This window comes from Perognathus longimembris, chromosome 3 (genome assembly GCF_023159225.1).
Source record: "Perognathus longimembris pacificus isolate PPM17 chromosome 3, ASM2315922v1, whole genome shotgun sequence".
NCBI lineage: Eukaryota > Metazoa > Chordata > Mammalia > Rodentia > Heteromyidae > Perognathus > Perognathus longimembris.
Genome location: NC_063163.1, coordinates 96,854,899 through 96,876,632, shown reverse-complemented (window position 1 = coordinate 96,876,632; position 21,734 = coordinate 96,854,899). Strand labels below are relative to the sequence as shown.

The 21,734-nt window shown below is 40.1% G+C and overlaps 1 protein-coding gene across 1 annotated transcript in view; it reads right to left on the bottom strand.

Annotated features, from left to right (window-relative positions):
- Nucleotides 1–21,734, bottom strand: part of Specc1l (sperm antigen with calponin homology and coiled-coil domains 1 like) — a 143,300-nt gene that overhangs the window by 49,766 nt on the left and 71,800 nt on the right. Inside the window, exons 6-9 of the mRNA XM_048343526.1 lie at nucleotides 17,986–18,059; nucleotides 16,057–16,232; nucleotides 8,227–8,390; nucleotides 4,480–4,571 (exon numbers count right to left, since the gene is read on the bottom strand). Coding sequence (XP_048199483.1) covers nucleotides 4,480–4,571; nucleotides 8,227–8,390; nucleotides 16,057–16,232; nucleotides 17,986–18,059 — 506 coding nt within the window. The remainder of the gene's footprint in view (nucleotides 1–4,479; nucleotides 4,572–8,226; nucleotides 8,391–16,056; nucleotides 16,233–17,985; nucleotides 18,060–21,734) is intronic.

Below are 21,734 nucleotides of genomic sequence, written 5' to 3'. Positions count from 1 at the left end.
AATACCATACTTAATATTTTGTTGGGGTTTTCTTTGTTTTGTTTTGTTTTTGGTCAGTCATGAGGCTTGAATTCTGGGCCTGGGCACTGTCCCTGAGCTCTCCAGCTCAAGGCTAGCACTCTATCACTTGAGCCACAGCACCACTTTCTGTTTTCTGGTGGTTAATTAGAGATAAGAGTCTCACTGACTTTCCTGCCCGGGTTGGCTTTGAACCCTGATCCTCAGATCTCAGTCTCCTGAGTAGCTAGGATTACAGGCATGAGCCACGGGTGCCCAGCTTAGTTTGTGCTTTTTCTCAAGTATCATTCCCTCAGCTTTTAGAGACCTTTTTAAAATGATGTATGTCTGTAATTCCAGCTACTCAAGAGGTAGAGGTATAAGGATCATAGTCCAAGGATCATGAGGAAAAGTTCAAGACCCTATCTGAAAAAGAAAAAAAAAAAAAACTAAAAAGGAATGGGACATGGCTCAAGTGAGGCCCTGAGTTCAAGTCTCACTATGAAAGGAATAAAGAAAGAGGGGGAGGGAAGGAAAGGGAAAAGGTAAAGGAGAGGAGGGGAGGGGGGGAAGGGAAGAAGACAGAAAGGAAAGGAAGGGAAGAAAATACATATAAGTCCAATTTCTCTTTTTGTAACCTCCTCTTAGAAGTTAAAATTCCACTACTTCTGCCATCCTACATCTATTAGAAACAAATCAAGTCCAGTCAACACTTAATAAGAGCAGACTATACAAAGAGAGTCACTGGAAGTACTTGATCCTTGATCTCCTTGACCCTTTTGAAGTTGTTTGGTTTGGTTTGGTGCTGGTATCAGAACTTGAACCTAAGGCCTGATGCTCTCACTGGCTTTTATTGGCTCATCTAGTCAAAAACGTTTCTCTATTGTTGCTGGTAGGAACTCACATACTGCTCTACCCTACGTAAACTATGAAAATATTTGTCTGATAGGTCTCTATGTTAAATTATTCTTGTCTGGCCTTGTAGGGATGCATGTATATATAGTGGCACTCAGGTTGGAGGAATGGCTCAAATGGAGACTACATACCTAGCCTTGCATTTAGGCAAAGACTCAAAGAGATGTCTTTGCAGATTTCTTGATAATCTCTTTATGAAGCTCCTTCCCCACAAGGACTCTGCCCTGAAATTTCTTTTTATTTTAATTAAATTTTATTGACAAGGTGATGTGCAGAAGGGGTACAGTTATATAGTAAGGTAGTGAGTGCATTTCTTGTCATATTTATTATTCCCTCCCTCATTTTTCTGCCTTGAAATTTCTAGTAGCCTCATTCTTCTTAAATGTTGATTCTCCCAGCTACTGGGAAGCCAGAGATAAGAGAATTGTAGTTTGAGGCCATCCTGAGCAAGTTAGTGAGACCCTATCTCAAAAAACAAACCAGGGAGCTGGGGATATGGCCTAGTGGCAAGAGTGCTTGCCCTGTATACATGAAGCCCTGGGTTCGAATCCCCAGCACCATGTATACAGAAAACAGCCAGAAGTGGCGCTGTGGCTCAAATGGCAGAGTGCTAGCCTTGAGCAAAAAGAAGCCAGGGACAGTGCTCAGGCCCTGAGTCCAAGGCCTAGGACTGGCAAAACAAAACAAAACACCAGGAATGGTGGTTCACACCTATAACCCAACTACTCAAGAGGCAAAGGCAGTAGGAATTTGGTCCAAGGACTGCCTGAGGAAAAGTGCAAACATCCTTAGGGGGTGGGATTGGGGGTGGGGGGGAGTGGAGGTAGAGACCTATTACAAAAAGAGCTAGGAAGTGGTTCACATACTAGAGGCACTTGCCTAGTAAGCACTTCCCTCCATAGATCTGACTGGCTCCTCTGTTCACCTCAGCTCTGTGTACCATCATCTGGAAATTGCCTTCAGGAAAAAGAACATGGGCCACAGCAGTGTTTTCCTATCTCCTAACCTTTCTCTAGGTTTCTCTACAGTTTTGTATTGCTTGTTGTACAATGTTTGAAAATAATTGGTTCTTACATTTTGTCCCATTTTCTATTTGTTTGTGATAGCAACTCCTGCAACTCCCTCATGGTCAGAAGAGAATTCCCACCCAGGAAGTTTTTTAAAAAACTAACAATCCCAACCTTAGGCTCTGCTCTAGTCCCCAGAGATCCTGGTTTACTAAAATGAAGCCTGGGAATCTATGCATTTAAAAATTCTCATGCTGATAATCAACAAGGTGAAGAAGAAGAGGCAGAAGGATCATGAGTTTTAAGAAGGCTTGGGCTATCCTTTAAAAACTGAGGGCATGACTCAAGTGGTAAAGCACCTAGTTAGCAAGTATGAGGTCCTGAGTTCAAACCCCAGTACCACCACAACCAACAACAAAAACATGGTGGTTCATGCCTATAATCCTAGCTACCCAGGAGTGGAGACCAAGAGGACAACAGTTCAAGGCCAGTAGCAGGAAAAAGAGTGACTCCATTTCAACCAATAAAAAGCTGAACACAGTGTCATGCCAGCTACCTGAGAAACACAGAAAGCATTGCTGTGCAGACTGGCCTGGGCACAAATCAAGGCCGTATCTCAAAACCAATCAAGGTAATGGGCTAGGGTGTGTGGCTCAAGTGGTAGAACACCTGCCTGGCAAGTGTAAGGTCCTGAGTTCAAATCTCAACACCTCCCCTCCCCCCAAATAATTGATTCTTACATAGATTTGAATAATATGTAGTAACTGATGGCATATTAAAAAGCTAGTGAGGAGGGCTGGGAATATGGCCTAGTGGCAAGAGAGCTCGCCTCGTATACATGAAAAGCCCTGGGTTCGATTCTCCAGCACCACATATATAGAAAACGGCCAGAAGTGGTGCTGTGGCTCAAGTGGCAGAGTGCTAGCCTTGAGCAAAAAGAAGCCAGGGACAGTGCTCAGGCCCTGAGTCCAAGCCCCAGGACTGGCCAAAATAAATAAATAAATAAATAAATAAATAAATAAAATAAAAAGCTAGTGAGGGTCTGGGAATATGGCCTAGTGGTAGAGTGCTTGCCTTGCATACACAAAGCCCTGGGTTCAATTCCTCAGCAACACATATATAGAGAGAGAGAAAAAGCCAGAAGTGGCACTGTGGCTCAAGTGGTAGAATGCTAGCCTTGAGCAAAAAGAAGCTAGGGACAGTGCTCAGATCCTGAGTTCAAGTCCCAGGACTGGCAAAAAAACAAAAAGCTACTAAAAATAACTTGTAGTTAACTGGGTGTTTTTCAAACTGTAGAAATAATATTTTCACCACCTGTTTTTACAAAAGTTTACAAAATTATGCCTTGGACTTAAACATTTTTCAAATAAACACTACTAAGAGAAACTTCACTTTATTTGAAGTTTCTTTTATTTGGTACCTTTTATTTGTATTTTCAAGTTCTTAGATAAATTTGACTAACAGAACATACAAAAAAAAGCATTAAAACTACAGATAGTATATAGAATTTCCCTTGCTTTCCTTGTAAATTAAGACATGGCATCATAACTGGGCACTGGCAGCTCAAGCCCATAATCCTACCTACTCAGGAGGCAGAAATCTAAGAGTCTTGGTTCAAAGCCAACCTGGACAGAAAAGCCCATGAGATTCTTATCTCTAATTAACCACCAAAAATCTGTAAGTAGGGGCTGGGAATATGGCTTAGTGGCAAGAGTGCTTCCCTCCTACACATGAAGCTCTTGGTTCGATTCCCCAGCACCACATATATAGAAAAGGCCAGAAGGGGCGCTGTGGCTCAAGTGGCAGAGTGCTCGCCTTGAGCAAAAAGAAGCCAGGGCCGTGCTCAGGCCCTGAGTCCAAGGCCCAGGACTGGCCAAAAAAAAAAAAAATCTGTAAGTAGGGGTGTGGCTCAAGGGAAGGGGGTCAGATGAATACAGACAGAAAGGGTGGGCAAATACAGTCATTATATTCAATATGGGAAAGATGGGGGACAATGACAGAAGGGATGACAATAATAAGATGCATGGTATTCATAACCTGATTTGGTGAACTGAAACCCCTTTGTACAACTACTTAGAATTTTAAAACAACTTTTAATAAGATATTTGCATTTTAAGTCATTAAATTGTGTTGTTGTTGTTGTTTTGCCAGTCCTGGGCCTTGGACTCAGGGCCTGAGCACTGTCCCTGACTTCTTTTTGCTCAAGGCTAGCATTCTGCCACTTGAGCCACAGCGCTACTTCTGGCCGTTTTCTATATATGTGGTGCTGGGGAATCGAACCCATGTATACGAGGCAAGCACTCTTGCCACTAGGCCATATTCCCAGCCCAGTCACTAAATTTTGAAGTGACTCACTACGCAGAAAAGATGAAACAAAACAATTACATTCGTAGAGAGGTTTTCTAGACAAATAATACATACTATTTACATTTATGATTTACTTCTTAGGCAGCAAATCCTAAATGCACCTCTCTGAGGTAACTAGTGCCCACCTGAGCCATGCATGCATGACTGCAAAAAAGAGGATTTAATCTTAAGTTTTGAGGCCCCCAGCCCTTACCTGCATGGGGGAGACAGCAGCTGCAGGAGGAGTTTTCATAGGACTTGGACTCAGAGGCGTGCGAGGAATTGCAGCTGCAGCAGGGTTTGGTACTACAAAGTAACAAGTCAAAAATAAACACATTACAGTCAAACAGAAGCTTTCTTAACTAGTCTCCATCTAAAGATTCACTAGGTAAGCCAACCCTCTTAAATCTTTCCATCCACATACACTGCCTTAGCTATTGTCTAACCTATGCTCTGTTTTGGTGCTCCTCCCACCAGGTAAACTCTTTGCTCCCCAAAGCCAGTATCATTTTTGCTGTTAATTACCTTATAAAAGTACTCCATAAACCAATGTAATCTACATATTTAAAAAAGAGAGCTGAGGGGTTTAACCCAAAGGTACAGTATACACACACACACACACACACACACACACACACACACACACACACACACACACACACTTAAAAAAAAATACAGAGATGGAGCTGGGCACACCAGTGGCTCCTGCCTGTAATCCTAGCTACTCAGGAGGCTGAGATCTGAGGAATGCAGTTCAAAGCCAGCCCCAGCAGGAAAGTTTGTGAGACTCTTATCTCCAATTAACCACCAAAAAGCCAGAGTAGAGCTGTGGCTCAAGTCATAGAGTACCAGCCTCAAGCTGAAAAGCTCAGGTACAGTGCATAGGCCTTGAATTCAAGCCCCAGGACTGGCACAAAATAAAAAAAAATTTTTTTAATTAAATTAAAAAAGAGATGGATAGAGATGCCTAGCAAGTACAAAGTCCTGAATTCAAGCCTCAGTACCATGGAAGAAAGGGAGGAAGAGAGGGAGGGAAGGAAAGAGGAACACATACACATAAAAGTGCTTTAGATAAGAGGCCAGATATTGGGCTGGGGATATGGCCTAGTGGCAAGAGTGCTTGCCTCGTATATATGAGGCCCTGGGTTCAATTCCTCAGCACCACATATACAGAAAATGGCCAGAAGGGGCGCTGTGGCTCAAGTGGCAGAGTGCTAGCCTTGAGCAAAAAAGAAGCCAGGGACAGTGCTCAGGCCCTGAGTTCACGGCCTAGGACTGGCCAAAACAAAACAAAAAACAAAAAAAAAAAAAAGAGGCCAGATATTTTTTAGATACTCAGCAATTGTGTATTATATCAAGAATGGTATGTTCCTGCTCATCTTACCTTACTTCCTCCTGCAAAATTGACTTTACCTGGGGCTGGGGATATGGCCTAGTGGCAAGAGTGCCTGCCTCATATACATGAGGCCCTGGGTTCGATTCCCCAGCACCACATATACAGAAAATGGCCAGAAGTGGCGCTGTGGCTCAAGTGGCATAGTGCTAGCCTTGAGCAAAAAGAAGCCAGGGACAGTGCTCAGGCCCTTAGTCTAAGCCCCAGGACTGGCCAAAAAAAAAAAAAAAAAAGAAATTGACTTTACCTGACATGTATTTAATGATATATGTCGATCTTCCTCTAATAGTTGCAACTATCCAACTATATACCTCTTATTTCTATGTACCTGGGTTCTAGTAATGGCTACAAAATTCATGGTTATTTTTTAAAACTAAAGTGATCATTCATTTGAAGATAAGCTACATAAGTGCTACATACAAAAAAAAAAAAAAAAGAGGGCTGGGAATATGGCCTAGTGGTAAAGTGCTCGCCTCGTATACATGAAGCCCTGGCTCAATTCCTCAGCGCCACATACATAAAAAAGCTGGAAGTAGCACTGTGGCTCAAGTGGTAGAGTGCTAGCCTTGAGGAAAAAGAAGCCAGGGACAGTGCTCAGGCCCTGAGTTCAAGCCCCAGTAATGGCAGAAAAACAAAACAACAAAAAGAGCTACATACAAAATGAGCTATATAAGTGAACTCAAGCCCATCACAGAGTATGGCAAGAGGAAGCAGTGACCGCTGAGGACCTTTTGGTGCAGCAAACTATTCTTAGAATTGATAGCTTTGGAGGCATTCTTCTACACAAAGATAAAATTCACACAAGATGAAGTTAGCTATTTTCAAATGTACAGTTCAGTGGCATTTAGCACATTCACGTTATACAACCATCACTTTTACCTAGCTCCAAAGTTATTTCATCAGCCCAAACAGAAATCCCATACCTTTTAAGTAATCACTTCCCATCTCCCCTCCCAGCCCATCACAATCTGTTTTCTATCTCCATGAACAATGTGGTCTATTACGCCTGGTTTCTTTCACTGAGTATAATACAGCAAAGGCAGCACGTAGCAATATTTTACTCCTTAAGGCTGAGGAGATATTTATTCCACTGTCTATTTTGTTTGTCCTTTCACCTAATGCATGAACACTTAGACTGTTTTATTTATTCATGTATATTAATTATACAAAGGGTCTTCAGTGTGGTATTTCCATACATGTATATACTTGTAGCAAATTCACCTTTTCTATTATTCTTATTCTCCCTTTCTTTACTGAACAATCTTTAACGTTTCATTTTTCCATTCATAGTCACTAGACAGCCTACTGTGAACAGTGCTGTCACAAACACTTAGGTACAATCCTTTGTCTAAATACTTCCAATTCTTTTGTAATTCTTTAGAACGAGATGTACTTTATTATATCATGTTTGCACTAAAGGTGTTTTGTATTTTGAATAGTTGCACAATTATAAATTAACTGTAAATGCCATTATATTTTATTTTAGAAGTCTATATGTGATATATATACCTGTTTACACCTGGGTGAAGAAAGCTGGGGAACAAGGGTTTGTTTTGGACTTAAGATATCTAGGAAAGTGCTGGACACTAGTAGCACACACCTATAATCCTAGTTACTCGGGAGGTTGAGATCCAGAGAACAACAATTCAAGCAAGTGCAGGCAGAGAAGTCTGAAAGGCCAAAATAACCAGTAAAAAAGCTGAGCTGGTAGGCTAGAGGCATGGCTCAAGTGGTAAGAGTACCAGCCCTGAACAAGAAAGTCAAGAAAATACAAGGCCCTGAGTTCAAGTGTTAGTATAAGTATGCACATGCGTGTGTGTGCGCCCGTGCACACACACACACACAGAGCCAAATTGGAGGCATGGTGATAGAGCATTAGCCACAAGCAAGTCAAACAAGTATTAGACCCTCAATTCAAACTCTGATAAAAAAAATTTTTTTTAAGTCTAGAAAACATGAGTGTCAATCTCAAGGATGCACTAAGATATAAAGAAATGAAGAAGCTGAGAGAAAGGGAAGGGATCTTTTCTTTGGCAGAGAACTAAAGTTGTATATCTGAAAGTTTCAGACATAAAGAAATTCAGTCATAAGAAGCTGGGTGTGGTGGCTCACACCTGTAATCCTAGCTTAAGAGGCTGAGATCTGAGGATCACAGTTTGAGGCCAGACCAGGCAAGAAAGTCCATGAGACGCTTATCTCCAATAAACTACTCAGAAAAAGCCAGAAGTGGATGTGGCTCAAGTGGTAGAGCGTGTGCCTTGAACCAAGGAGGCTCCGGGCCAGCACCCAGGCCCTGAGTTCAAGCCTCAGGACCAGAAAAAAAAGGAAATCCTAAGAATGTGTGTGATCCAGCTGAGGAGAGGATACATAGTAAAGTCTGAGATCAAGGTTTCTGAAGCAGAACAGATTCTAACTCCTCCATTAAAATTTATCTAGCATTTAACTCATTGATACTACATCAAAGTTTGACATCATATAAAAGACTGTGAAACTAAGATAAAGACCAGGAAATACATGGCAAGTGGTATTACCACATGCCATGGGCCCAGGAGACAAGGAAGTAATTACCTTGAGATGCACTGTCGAAGGACTTGATGAGGGTTTTTACTGTAGGAGTTGGCTCTGAGGAAGTCGAGGACCTTCTGCTCAGTCCCATCCCTTGCCTTAAAGCTGCCAAATCTCTCTCAACCGCATTCATGTAGTTATACACTCGGCCTCGCTCCTCCTCTTGCCTAAAGACAATATTAAACTTTGGGCATTTTGTGTGCATGTGTATAAGAGATCACATACATTTCCCCTCCCAACTGAAAAGCGGTAAAAGGTATTAATTTTTGTTTTCTGTTGCTGTTATTTCAATGTGTACAAGTAAGTAGAATAGACTACCAGTCTAATAGTCTCATTTTCGTGGTAAATACCAGGAAATGATATAAAAATTTTCCTATCAGGTTATCTTAAGTAAGTTAAATAACCATCAAATTCCATTTTCACCTAAGTAAGTGCAGTGAGGACATCAGTAAGTCATCAGCAGTGACACAGGAGGAAGACTGGCCCAGAGCCACACTCAGAACTGGAACCTCTGCTTCTTTGCTGTTGGGAAGGCCCGGTCCCCGGGAGTCTTGGGAATTTACCATCATATGTAGATAATCTTTGCTGGCTATAGCTAAAGTGTTGTGTTTTGACATGAAACTAATGAAGAAAGGAAACCAAAGCCCATGTTCTTAAAGAATAAAACAAAACTGCTATCATCTCCCAACAGAATTTCTATGGAGAAACAGAGGGCCACACTTACAACATGAATCCCCTAGCAGCTCATGGTAATTTTTCCTGAGTCATCAGAAAAATCAATTACCATTCATTTCTGGCCCTCTTTAGTTCACTGAGCTAATAAGAAAAAATTATTTTATCTGAAATGAGATTACAATCGCAGAGTTTGCATGTCATAAAACTATCAAATATACTTAGGGACAAAAATTAAGCCAGTCTTTAGGAAAATTTGTTGTTAGTAGCCATTTGGCTCTGCTGTCAGGTTTCTTGCCTCAGGATCCATATCCAGCTAGTTGTCATGACTAGAAGGCTTAATAATCCAATAATAGCAATCAAACTTTTGGCTCTTGGAATCCCATTCCACTCCTAAAAATTACTGAGGACTCCAGAAAGTTTTTACTTATGTAGGTTGTTATCCATTAAATTAATTAAACTAAGAACTACATAAAATATTTATCTCGCCTAAAAATAAAGGTAAACCCAGGATTTACATGATGAAAATATCTTTTTTTTTTTTTTTGGCCAGTCCTGGGGCTTGGACTCAGGGCTTGAGCACTGTCCCTGGCTTCTTTTTGCTCAAGGCTAGCACTATGCCACTTGAGCCACAGCGCCACTTCTGGCCATTTTCTGTATATGTGGTGCTGGGGAATCGAACCCAGGGCCTCATGTATATGAGGCAAGCACTCTTGCCACTAGGCCATATCCCCAGCCCTGAAAATATCTTTTTGAAAAATGACTAATAAAAAGTAATTGTATATTCAAAAGCCAAAAAAAAGCAGGAAGAATAGTAATGTTTTATGTTTCTTAATATCTGACTTGAAAGACAGCTATATTCCCATTTCTTCTATTGAAATACAAAAAATGCAGATTACAAATATATTTGTGGTTGGAAAGAATAGTTTAGTAGCTTTTTAAGATAACTATGGCTACTTGTTTTTTGCTACTATACTAAAATATAACAATTGGTAGTTACTTAAAAGTTAGCTGTTGGGCTAGCTACACAGAAGACAGAGATCTGAGGATCATAATTCGAAGCCCGCCAGGGCAAAAAAAGCCTATAAGATTCTTTACTCCAATTAGCCAAAAATAGAACAGGGGCTCAAGTGGTAGAGTGCCAGCTCTGAGCAAAAAAGCTAAAGGCTAATACCCAGGCCCTGAATTCAAGCCCCAGTCATGGTACCAAAAAAAAAAAAAAAAAGACTGGGGTGGGTCAGAGTAGCTCCATTGTAAACTTTTGCCCTAACACGCAGAAAGTCCTAGGTCTAATTCCCAAAGACAAACAGCTAGTTGTAGACTTGAACATATAGCTCAGTGGTAAATCTCTTGCCTAGCAGGCACAAGGCACTGAGGTTAAATCCAAGATGAGGAAGAAGAGCAGTGGGAAAGATCATTGCAATGTAGAATCTGAAATCATATAAATAATCTGTTCTCATTCTGTCCATTAAAATCCACAGGTCTATCCCACACTCTGAAAGGATCTTTCACTCACCTATGATCCTATAACTACTCACCTTATCACACAGGTTTTCCAAATGCCTTTTATTAAACAATGTATTTAAGTAATTCTTCCTACTATCACCAATAATCTTATCAAAAAACTTTAAATACACAGCAACATTAAGTTTTGTTTTTCTCTAGATCCACTGTGCTTGCAGCTCTTCTTTATTACCTATGCAGTTGACTCGCTGGGATGGATGCGCTCTGGGTACCTTCACTCTTAAATTAGCAGTGTAGATTGAAGTTGGTCAAGCAAAGGTGCCCACTGAGGTCTTACAAAACACATGACATGGGGCTGGGTATATGCCCTAGTGGTAAAGTGCTCGCCTCGTATGAAGCCCTGGGTTTGATTCCTCAGTACCACATATATAGAAAAAGCCAGAAGTGGCGCTGTGGCTCAAGTGGTAGAGTGCTAGCCTTGAGCAAAAAGAGGTCAGGGATAGTGCTCAGAGCCCTGAGTTCAAGCCCCAGGACTGGCAACAAAAACAAAACAAATAAACAAAACACATGACATAGTGCTATGTGTACCTCATTGCCTCCCACTGTATAGCTTTAGGATTACCACCTCATGGAAGGTGTTAAAATCCCAGGCTTTCTTTTCTTTCTCATCTCCCAGGCTGGGTATGGCCCTGTATTCTCTTAACTTATGACAAGCTCTAGACTTTATTTCTCCTAGACACAACTTTCCCCCACTATGCTTCTCTCTCATTTGTTTTACCTCCCCGCTTTCTATTTCCACTTTCTTCTACTCACTTTGTTTGCCAGTCTACCTGTGTACAGCCCAGGTGGAGATTCTTGTGATTCCTTAGTGTCATGTCTTAAAATGGTTTTAATGAAAATCCTCAACCTTAAGGGAAATCTGATGGTGCCAAATCTCTCTCTCTCTCTCTCTCTCTCTTCTCTCTTCTCTCCTCCTCTCTCTCTCTCTCTCTCTCTCTCTGTCTCTCTCTCTGTCTCTCTCTCTGTCTCTCTCTCTGTCTCTTTCTCCTTTAACTGCTTCTAAAGTATCTGTGTTGGCCTTTCTTAGTCTCCTCTTCCACTCAGTACTCCAAGCACATTCTTGTCTTAATTGACTGCTTGGGGTTAGCAATTAGTGTAATATAGTTGGAGTGAATACAATGAAAAGTTTGTAAGTGGCTGGAGACTTTTGAGAAGATTATAATGCTTTGTGTAAATAGAGAACAGTCTTGTTTTCTAAAAAAATAAACTTCACAGTTAAGCCTACAGCAGCTGATAAAAGTTTTCTAGAGCTGGGCACCAGTGGCTCATGCCTGTAATCCTAGCTACTCAAGAAGCTAAGATCTGAGGATCATATTTCAAAACCAGCCAGGGCAGAAAAGTCTCTGTAAGATTCTTATCTCCAATTAGCCACTCAAAAACTGGAAGTGGTGCTGTGGCTCAAGTGGTAGAGAATTAGTCTTGAGCACAAAGAGGCTCAGGGGCAGCACCCAGGCCCTGTGTTCAAGCTCCATAACCGACAAAGAAAAAAAAAAGTTTTTTAGAATCTTCATTAAATCCCCTTGAAATGTTCATATTTTATCATTGGCAACAAGTTGTGTTCCTTGAAAGGATGGGCACTCTGTCTCTCTCTTTTTTTGCCAGTCCCGGGGCTTGAACTCATGGCCTGGGATCTGTCCCTGAGCCATTCTGTGCTCAAGGCTAACGCTCTAACACTTGAGCCACGGTGCCACTATCCAGCTTTTTCTGAGTAGTTCACTGGAGAGAAGAGTCTGATGGACTTTCTCGCCCAGGCTGGCTTTGAACAGCATCCTCAGATCTCAGCCTCCTGAGTAGCTAGGATTACAGGCGTGAGTGACCAGGCTTAGCTAAAATGGGCTCTCTTATTAATCATTTTTGAGAAATTTCACACCAAAAGTAAGTCTTAATATCTAGATTTGTCTCCCAGTCATTTAAAGTAAAAAAGAAAAGGAAGTAGCTTACACAAAAATTATCACAGAATGCTCCCCTCAAGGCAACTCATACTTGAATATACAGCAGATAAAGCAGAAGTATCTTTTTATACTTCCCATTTTGTCACACGGAACATTAAAAATAGGGTACCTTCAAGGGCTGAGATTTGGTAAAATTAATCATTTACCCTCTCAGGGAAGACATCGTTAGGTGAAATCTGCATTATGTTTGGTTTGGGGTTTTGGCACTTAAAAAAAAATCTCAGTATATGGTTTATCAATGATTATGAGTACAATCTGGCACTAAGGCCTTGACTCCTAAGGCTTACATTTTGTTATTATCAGTGCAAGAGTAAGCATAGTGGCTGGGAATGGTGAGCCATACCTATAATCCCAGCTGCTTGGGAGGCAGAGAGCAGGAGGATCTTGATTCAAGGCTTAGGTAAAAAGTTATTAAGACCCCTATCTCAATCAATAAGCTGGAAACAGTAAAGTACAACTACCTTATCAGTTATGTGGGAGGCATAAATAGAAGACTCAATTCAGGCTGGTCATGGCAAAAATGGGAGACCTTAGAGCTAGAAGCTTGGCTCTGTTGTCATAGTGACTGCATGATAAGCACAAAGCCCTGAGTACAAACCTCAGTACAAAAAAATTTTTAACTAAAAAAAAAAAAAAAAAGAATACATTGTACACAGACTCATGCCTATAATCCTAGTTACTTAGGAGGCTGACATTTAAGGATCACAGTTCAAAGCCAGCCCCAGGCATAAATGTCTGTGAGACTCTTGTCTCCAATAAACTACAAAAAAAAAAAAAAATTCAGAAGTGGGCTGTGGCTCCACTGGTAGAGAGCTAACCTTGAGCAAAAAAGCTCCGGGAGAGGGCTGGGAATATGGCCTAGTGGCAAGGCCCTGGGTTCGATTCCTCAGCACCACATATACAGAAAATGGCCAGAAGGGGCGCTGTGGCTCAAGTGGCAGAGTGCTAGCCTTGAGCAAAAAAGAAGCCAGGGACAGTGCTCAGGCCCTGAGTTCACGGCCCAGGACTGGCAAAAAAACAAAAAGCTCCGGGAGAGCACCCAAGCCCCAAGTTCAAGCCCCAGGATAGGAATAGAACAGAGAATATAGAATAGAAATAGAGTGAAAGACAAAATACAGTAAGATTTTGTCCTAAAAATAACTAAAATAACAAGGACTGGGGCATGACTCAAGTGGTAGAATGCCTGCCTAGCAAGCTCAAGATCCTAAGTTCAAACCCAAGTACCCCAGAAAAAGCCCAGGGAAAAAGGATAACAACCTGTTAGTATTATTATGAAAACAATGCTAACTGAATGGATCTTGTGAAATTACAGGAGCCTGCCAAATTACTCTGACAACTACTGTTGTACAAGATGCTGCTTCTTTTGGAAGGCAAGTTGTTTTAAACACATACCTCAAAGACAGATAAGGCTTTAGGAACCAATGGAATGGAATGATCCTTTAAGTGAAGAATTTCAGAGCCAGAAGTATTCACCTAGTATATATAAAGCCCTGAGTTTGATCCTCTGCGGTGCCCCAAATTGCAAAAATAAACAAAAAGAATTCAGTCACTCATCCTAACTCCCAAAAAGGCTTCTTTTTTTTTTTTTGCCAGTCCTGGGGCTTGTCAGGGCCTGAGCACTGTCCCTGGCTTCATTTTGCTCAAGGCTAGTACTCTACCACTTGAGCCACAGCACCATTTCTGGTTTTTTCTAGATGTGTGGTGTTGAGGAATCGAACCCAGGCCTTCATGTATACAAGGCAAACACTTTACCACTAGGCCATATTCCCAGCCCCCAAAAAGGCATTTTTGATAATATATGGCGATACAAAAGTAATGAAGTGTTAAATCAATGGATAGTCTCATTCAAGTTCTACTTAAGGAAGCCAGTGAAAAATGTTTAGTAATACTTTTCTCTGGGACATACACTAAGACTAGGGAATAATAAAAGGCAGTCAAAGGTACACTACTTAAAAAAAAAAACTTTTTCCTATATCTAATTAAGAATTACTCAAGGAATAATCCCATTTGTAACAATCTCAAATGCAAAATGACTCTCCCACACTCATAGATGGTATCTCATTGTGGATGGCTTCTCATCTAGTAAATTTTATACATTTCCAATGGTATCTGTTTGATGAAAGAAGAAATGTTCTACTGACAAGTGACTGAAACAAATGAAAATTCTTCAAGTATGAAGCAGAGCGAAATTCACTTTGCATTCTTTACTTAGATTTCTCAAATTACTAGCTAAAGTGTGCAGGCCATTGCTCTGAACATTTTGTAGGCACTATCTCGTGTACTCCTTACAATACTGTAAATAAAGTAGTATTGTCTCCACTTTAAAGATGAGAAAACTGGGCTGGGAATATGGCCTAGTGGCAAGAGCGCTTGCCTTGTATACATGAAGCCCTGGGTTCAATTCCCCAGCACCACATATATAGAAAATGGCCAGAAGTGGCGCTGTGGCTCAAGTGGCAGAGTGCTAGCCTTGAGCAAAAAAAAAGAAGCCAGGGACAGTGCTCAGGCTCTGAGTCCAAGGCCCAGGACTGGCAAAAAAAATAATAAATAAATAAAATTAATTAAATTAAAAAATAAATAAATAGGGGCTGGGGATATAGCCTAGTGGCAAGAGTGCCTGCCTCGGTATACCCGAGGCCCTAGGTTCAATTCCCCAGCACCACATATACAGAAAACGGCCAGAAGCGGCGCTGTGGCTCAAGTGGCAGAGTGCTAGCCTTGAGCAAAAAAGAAGCCAGGGACAGTGCTCAGGCCCTGAGTCCAAGGCCCAGGACTGGCCAAAAATAAAAAATAAAAAAAATAAAAAAAATAATAATAAATAAATAAATAAATAAAGATGAGCAAACTGAGGCTGCTCAGGGAAATTAAGGTTACTGACCAAGACTGGATCTAGCTAATAAGAAGCAAGGAGCACCTCAGACTAGGACACAAGTGAAGTTTGCCATAATTTAAAGAAAAAATTGCCAGGAACCAGTAGCTCAAATGTGTAATCCTAACTACTCAGGAGGCTGAAATCTAATGATCTACCCAGCCTGGGTAGAAAAGTTCATGAGACTCTTATCTCCAACTAACTAACAAACGGCTACAAGTAAAACCTAGAGCACCAGCCTTGAGTATACTTAAGGGAGTATGCAAGACTCTTGAGTCCAAGCCCCAGTATTAGCACAAAAATTAAAAAAAGAAGTCAGGTACTAGTAGCTTACACCTATAATCCTAGCTACTCAGGAGGCTGACATCTGAAGATCGTGTTTCAAAGCCAGCTTGGGTAGGAAAGTCCATAAGACTCTTATCTCCAATTAACCACCAGAAAAAAGGAAGTGGCATTGTGGCTCAAGTAGTAGAGCGCTAGCCTTGAGGCGAAGAGCTCAGGGTTAGCGCCCAAGCCCAGAGTTCAAGCCTCACTGACAAAAAAATAAAATTAAAGAGAGAGAGAGAGAAAGAGAGAAAGAAAGAGGGGGGGGGAACAACAGGACTGGATCAATGGAAATAAGAACCATAAGGTACAGTTTAAATCATCTGCCTCCAAAGTTGTTGGCCAGTAACACAGAAAACAATTCAGAAAGATTCATACAGATTACAATATTTTACACATCTTATAAAACAAAATACAAAAAATTATCACTAAAATTGGTGTTTAAGTGTTTTCTATTGAAATATAGTGCATAACTGGTTTCTCAGAACATACTTGCGTGACTTTATTTCCTCCAATTCTTTTGTGAGTTTCTCATTTTTCTCTTGGGCTTCATGCAGTCGGCGCTTCAGATCACCAATCTCTTCTTGGGCTTCAGATTTAATGTCATTTGCAATGACTACTGCTGTTTGTAAATCGGCTTGAAACTGCCGCCATTCTGCAGATTCTTCCTATAGTAAAAAACTAAATGTTAGCTGGGCCATGTTGGGTCATATCTGTAACCCTAGCTACACTGGAGGCTGAGATCTGAGGATCAAGGTTCAAAGCCAGCCTGAGCAGCAAAGTCCAAGAGCTAGAAGTGGAGCTGTGGTTCAAGTAGTAGAGTGCTAGCCTTGAATAGTGCCAAGGCTCTGACTTCAAGCCCCAGGACTGTTCCCCACCCCAAATCTAAATGTTAGCCATGTGCTGGTAGCCATGCCTACAATCCTAACTACTCAGGAGACTGAGATCTGAGTGAGGATTGATATTCGAAGCCAGTCAGAGCAGGAAAGTCTGAAACTCTTATCTCCAATTAACTACCAAAAAGCCAGAGATGGAGCTATATTCAAGTGGTAGAGTGCTAGCCTTGAGCAAAAAAGCTCAGGGACAGTACCCAGTCCCTGAATTCAAGCTCCAGGACTGGCATAAAAAGAAAAAGAAAGTTTATTTCCAAAAGAAAATGCCAAAAGTTTTAAAGCAATAAAACTGTGTGATTATGCTGCTATAATGCTCTGTGGTGACTTTTTTTAAATCTTAGAGAACTGCTATGATTTGTTCCTAACCAGTAATACAACTATTATTAATAAACCTGCTCTTAATAAAGGGAAGATTAGATGGTTTTCTTACTAAGGCATCAAGCAGAGTGTTCAATAAATATTAGGGAAAATAACAAGCTTTCAAAGCAAGTCTTACAAAAATAAATTTTGAAACTCTAGAGCTTTACCTCTAGAAGGCTCAAGCAGGTATATAAATGGTATTAGAACCATACAGTGAAAAACTATAAATATCCTGACATCAAAAACTAGTAGGGAAAAAAATCCAAAGTAAAGGAAAAGGAAGAGGAAGCCAGAAGAAAAACACTGAACTCAATATAGGCAGACAAAACCATACAAAGAGGCAGTGAGGAACTGCATGGCATGCTGCTTCCCACAGTCACGGAGGATGCCGTACAACTGGGCAGGGACGTCTCCCCACAGCCTCCCCTCCAACACAGCCACAGCTGGGCCACCCCAGAGCCCTCTCACCCGCAAAGCAATTTTCTGACATTGTGAAGGCAGCCTGAGCAACTGCAGCAAGACTTAAACTCTAAAATTAGTACATAAGCTGACCAAATCCACATATAACATAATACTACAACATATGTAACAAGAAGGATGAAAGAGGATGAATGTGATCAAAATAGATTGCTTGCATGTATGAAAATGTAACAACAAAAAATTGCTGAAGTTATTTTAGGGAGGGGGATGAGGAGAAGGGAGAGTGATAGAAGGGTGAGACTGATGGGAATATGAAGTAAATGTCTGGGACTGGAAAAGATTTTTTAAAATACAGTTTAAAAAACCGAAATGTTGTAACTGTGTGGAAATGTCACTGTGAAATGCTCCCTCTCATAACTACATGTATGTAATTAAAAAAAGAAAGCACATGTAAAAAAAAAAGGCTCAGTCTTGGGACACTTTATAATTAAAAGGTAATACTTTTTTTCTTTCCAAATATACAAGGATCCTAAATCTATCATCTTACAGCTTTCACCTATAAATTACTAGTACTTTCTTCTAGCACCAGTACCAACTTGAAATGATAGCATTTACCTACTACTCAAGCCCAATGGGTCCCATATCACACTGTATTTTACAGGTTAAGGTAAAAGGTAGGTCAATGACCACATCTCAAATTGCAGAAAACTGTTTCCTAACAAAGTAACACACGAAAGGTTTATCTTACCCGAAGTCTCCTGTGGAGTGTCTTGATCTCTCTTTCCATATCATGCTTTTGGTCCTGGAGCTTTTTAACTGTGTCTGCAAAGACCACAGAAGTTTTAATATTCTTAGAACTATATTAAATATATGTATAAATATATATATGCGCACACATATTGAAGAGGTACATATATATTCAAATAAATTGTCCTGCCTGAAGACTTTTTTACTCTTAATTCAGAACTTTAAAAGTAAAAAGACATGTTCAAGTATTCAGCAATATTACTTCCAAGAAAAATACCAAGTTATAATTTCTAGATTACTTCGTAGGTATATTAATTCTGCAACAAAAAGTTAACTAACATTAGTTGTTAGAAACATATACATTGTTGGTATAAAAGGAGTCAGAACATCATTACCTGTCATTAAAATGTAAAGTTTTAATTATAAAGGTCAACCTATTTATACAAACATGATTTCCTTTATTGGAATAAATTCCAGTGTGACAAGTAAATTACTAAAATTGTTCAATTAATTATTCAATACTCAGCAAGTTGACATATAAATTAAGTCTGTATAATGGAGCAGTAAATATAAAGCTAAATCACATTCTATTTGGGGAGAGTTTCTGCTCTAAAATACACACAGAAGTGGAAGGACAAAGGATGAACAAATGCAGCTGTGGCACTCACTGTACACTATGTTGAAAAATGAACTACACAACTTGTGGGTGAGGATGGGAGGGAAAAACTGGGAGAGAGAGAGGGAAGAGGTGACATTATCCAAATGTACTTTTTACCTGACTTACATAACTGTAACCTCTTGATATACCACTTTTATAATAACACCTTTTAAATGCCGAAAAATATTAAAATACACACATATAGAGAAACACTTTAGGAGGGCAACATTGTCTTTTGTAGAGCTGTCACAGCTGGCTACTTGGACAGCTCTAGATCCAAGTCTTTCTTGGTTAACTATCAGAAAAGACATTTACATATGGCGACTAACACATCCTTTACTTGCTGATTTTACCTACTCCTACAGCTTGCTATTATTATTTGTCTGTGTTCCAACTCTGCCTTACAAAGATTGGTGACATGTTGTTAATGCCATTACCTTTCTTTACATATCTGCCTCTATCATGAGACCAAAAATATGTCATGCAACACATGACAAGCATTTAAATAAAATTAAGACCTGAGCATGGCGGTACACACTTGTAATGACTGCACTCAGGAAGCTGAAAACAGGAGGAATTCCAAGTTCAAGGCCAGCTTCTGCTAGTGATAATAGTGAGGCAAAATCCATATACACTCACACAGAATAAGTGTTTAAACATGCAATGTGGGAGCCCTAAGAAAAAGCAATAGTGATATCATTACCAATGATTTTTTAAATTAGTATTCTTCAGCTAGAACTTAAGTGTGGATTGTCAGAGTCATCTTAACTATAGACAGGCATGGTGCTTACTGAATAAGCAACTTTCTACCTCATTCCTTACACTTAGTATGCATAATGAATATCTACTGCAACAATACATAGTGAAAAAGCAATCTTCCTCTAGCTAACAAATTAGCAGTTTTTACTCAAGACTTTTAAGTGCGCTGATGCTTTTTCTTAAATGGCTTCTCATCTTCCTCGGCCAATTTTATCAAAAACAGGTCCTTCTGGGGAAGACATTATGCCTTTTATTTAATGTTGGCACACTGATATTCTGATTTTTTTTTTCCCAGTGGTGTTGAGGACTGAACCAAACCTTGCTCATGCCAGCTACCCCTGAGCTATCCCCCATCTGATATCTTCTAATAGTATGAATTTACTTCAGCAACAACCAAAGATTAGAATATTTGCAGAGCTAGGCACTGGAGGTTCACTCCCATAATCCTGGCTACTAAAGAGGCTGAGATATGAGGATCCCCATTCAAAGTCAGTCTGGGCAGAAAGTCCAGGAGACTCTTATCATCAATTAACCAGCAAAAGGCCAAAGTAGAGTTGTGGCTTAAGTGGTAGAGCACCAGCCTTATGAGAAGTCAGCATCCAGGCCCTGAGTTCAAGCCCTAGTACCAGCACATGCATGTACATACACATGCACACACACAAGCATACACTCTAATATTTATAATCTTTACATGTGTCATTATTACTATAAACAATAAGTAAACACCTTCTAAATCTAGAAAAAATAAAATGGGTAAGTAGGAGAAAATAGATCAATTTTGGTAGCCAATAGTTAACATTCCCCCCTTCTTTGCCCCCCCAAATTTTAACAAAGTCAGGATCCAAGAAATAAAAAGTATTAACAAAATATTAACGAAAGTATTCAACAAAAAAGCTCTTTGGTACCAATTGTGTTCCAGGTATTTTTTTCTAGGTGCTGAAAACATTTTTAAAAATTCATGTGCAAAGGATTAAACTTTCAGTATGTCTCAGCTGGGTGCCATACTTTTCATCTATAATCCCAGCTACTTGGGGGACTAGTATCAGGAGGATCACTATCTGAAGCCAATACAGGTTAAAAATCATCTCAACAGTGTGGTAGTCACAAGTATCATCTCAGTTTATGTCAGGAAGGGTAAAACAAAAAGCAAAATCCCTTTCTCAAAAATATCCACAGTTTAAAAAAGGACTGGAGGCATGGCTCAAGTATTAGAGTGCTCCCTAGCACAAAAACCATGTACTCAAACATGAGAACCACCAAAAAAAAAAAAAAAAAAAAGTATGTCTGAAGTATAAGCCACTTCAAAGGTCATTTAAACTGGAAACCGAGGGTCAGATTGGGCCATCAATCTAGTTAAGGGCACAATAGGCAAGATGATGGACAAGTCTACTACGCTGTGCTTCCTCATTACAGGTAAAGAATGGCTCTGAAACCATCAAGGGAGGTTGGCTCCTTAAACCTAACCATGAAATGAACTCAGGGCTTGGACGATAATATCAGACATAGAGAAAGAATAAAGACAGAAGCCAAAACTAAAAATTACACCTTTCATTTATGTATAAATGACCTTTTATAACTAAGATAGGTACTTAAAATATATTAGGGTGTAATTTCTCTTGAAATTTGTTAAAAAGTGTTTTTCTTTTCTTCTGGTCACAAAGGATATGTCTATCTTTAGACATAATTCACGTAAGACAAACAACAGGCAATCAAAGTATAGCTCACATTTATCTCAATTCTTAATTCTCTGTGGCATTTTAAGCCGACATTACTATTTAGACTGATCATAAATTTCCAAATTCCATTCATTTCTTTTGTTCTTATCTTTTTCTCTTTACCAACTTCTACCTTCATGGGCACAGGATTCACAAATCTCACTATTCTTTTTTTTTTTTTTTTGCCAGTCCTGGGCCTTGGACTCAGGGTCTGAGCACGGTCCCTGGCTTCTTTTTGCTCAAGGCTAGCACTCTGCCACTTGAGTCACAGCGCCACTTCTGGCCATTTTCTGTATATGTGGTGCTGGGGAATCGAACCCAGGGCTTCAAGTATACGAGGCAAGCGCTCTTGCCACTAGGCCATATCCCAAGCCCAATCTCACTATTCTTATAAGCACATTTTTCAGTGCTAGTGTTATATATTTGTTATTGCATTCCTTTCAAATAGAAGGAAAGCTGGCAGCCAGTGGACATACTTAAGACAGAAATGAAGGATACTAAAAGTGTCTTTTTATTTTCCCTATAACATATGCATTCTTAAAAATGACAAGAAGTCTGGATGCAGGTGGCTGATACCTATAATCCTAACTATTCAGAAGGTTGAAATCTGAGGACTGT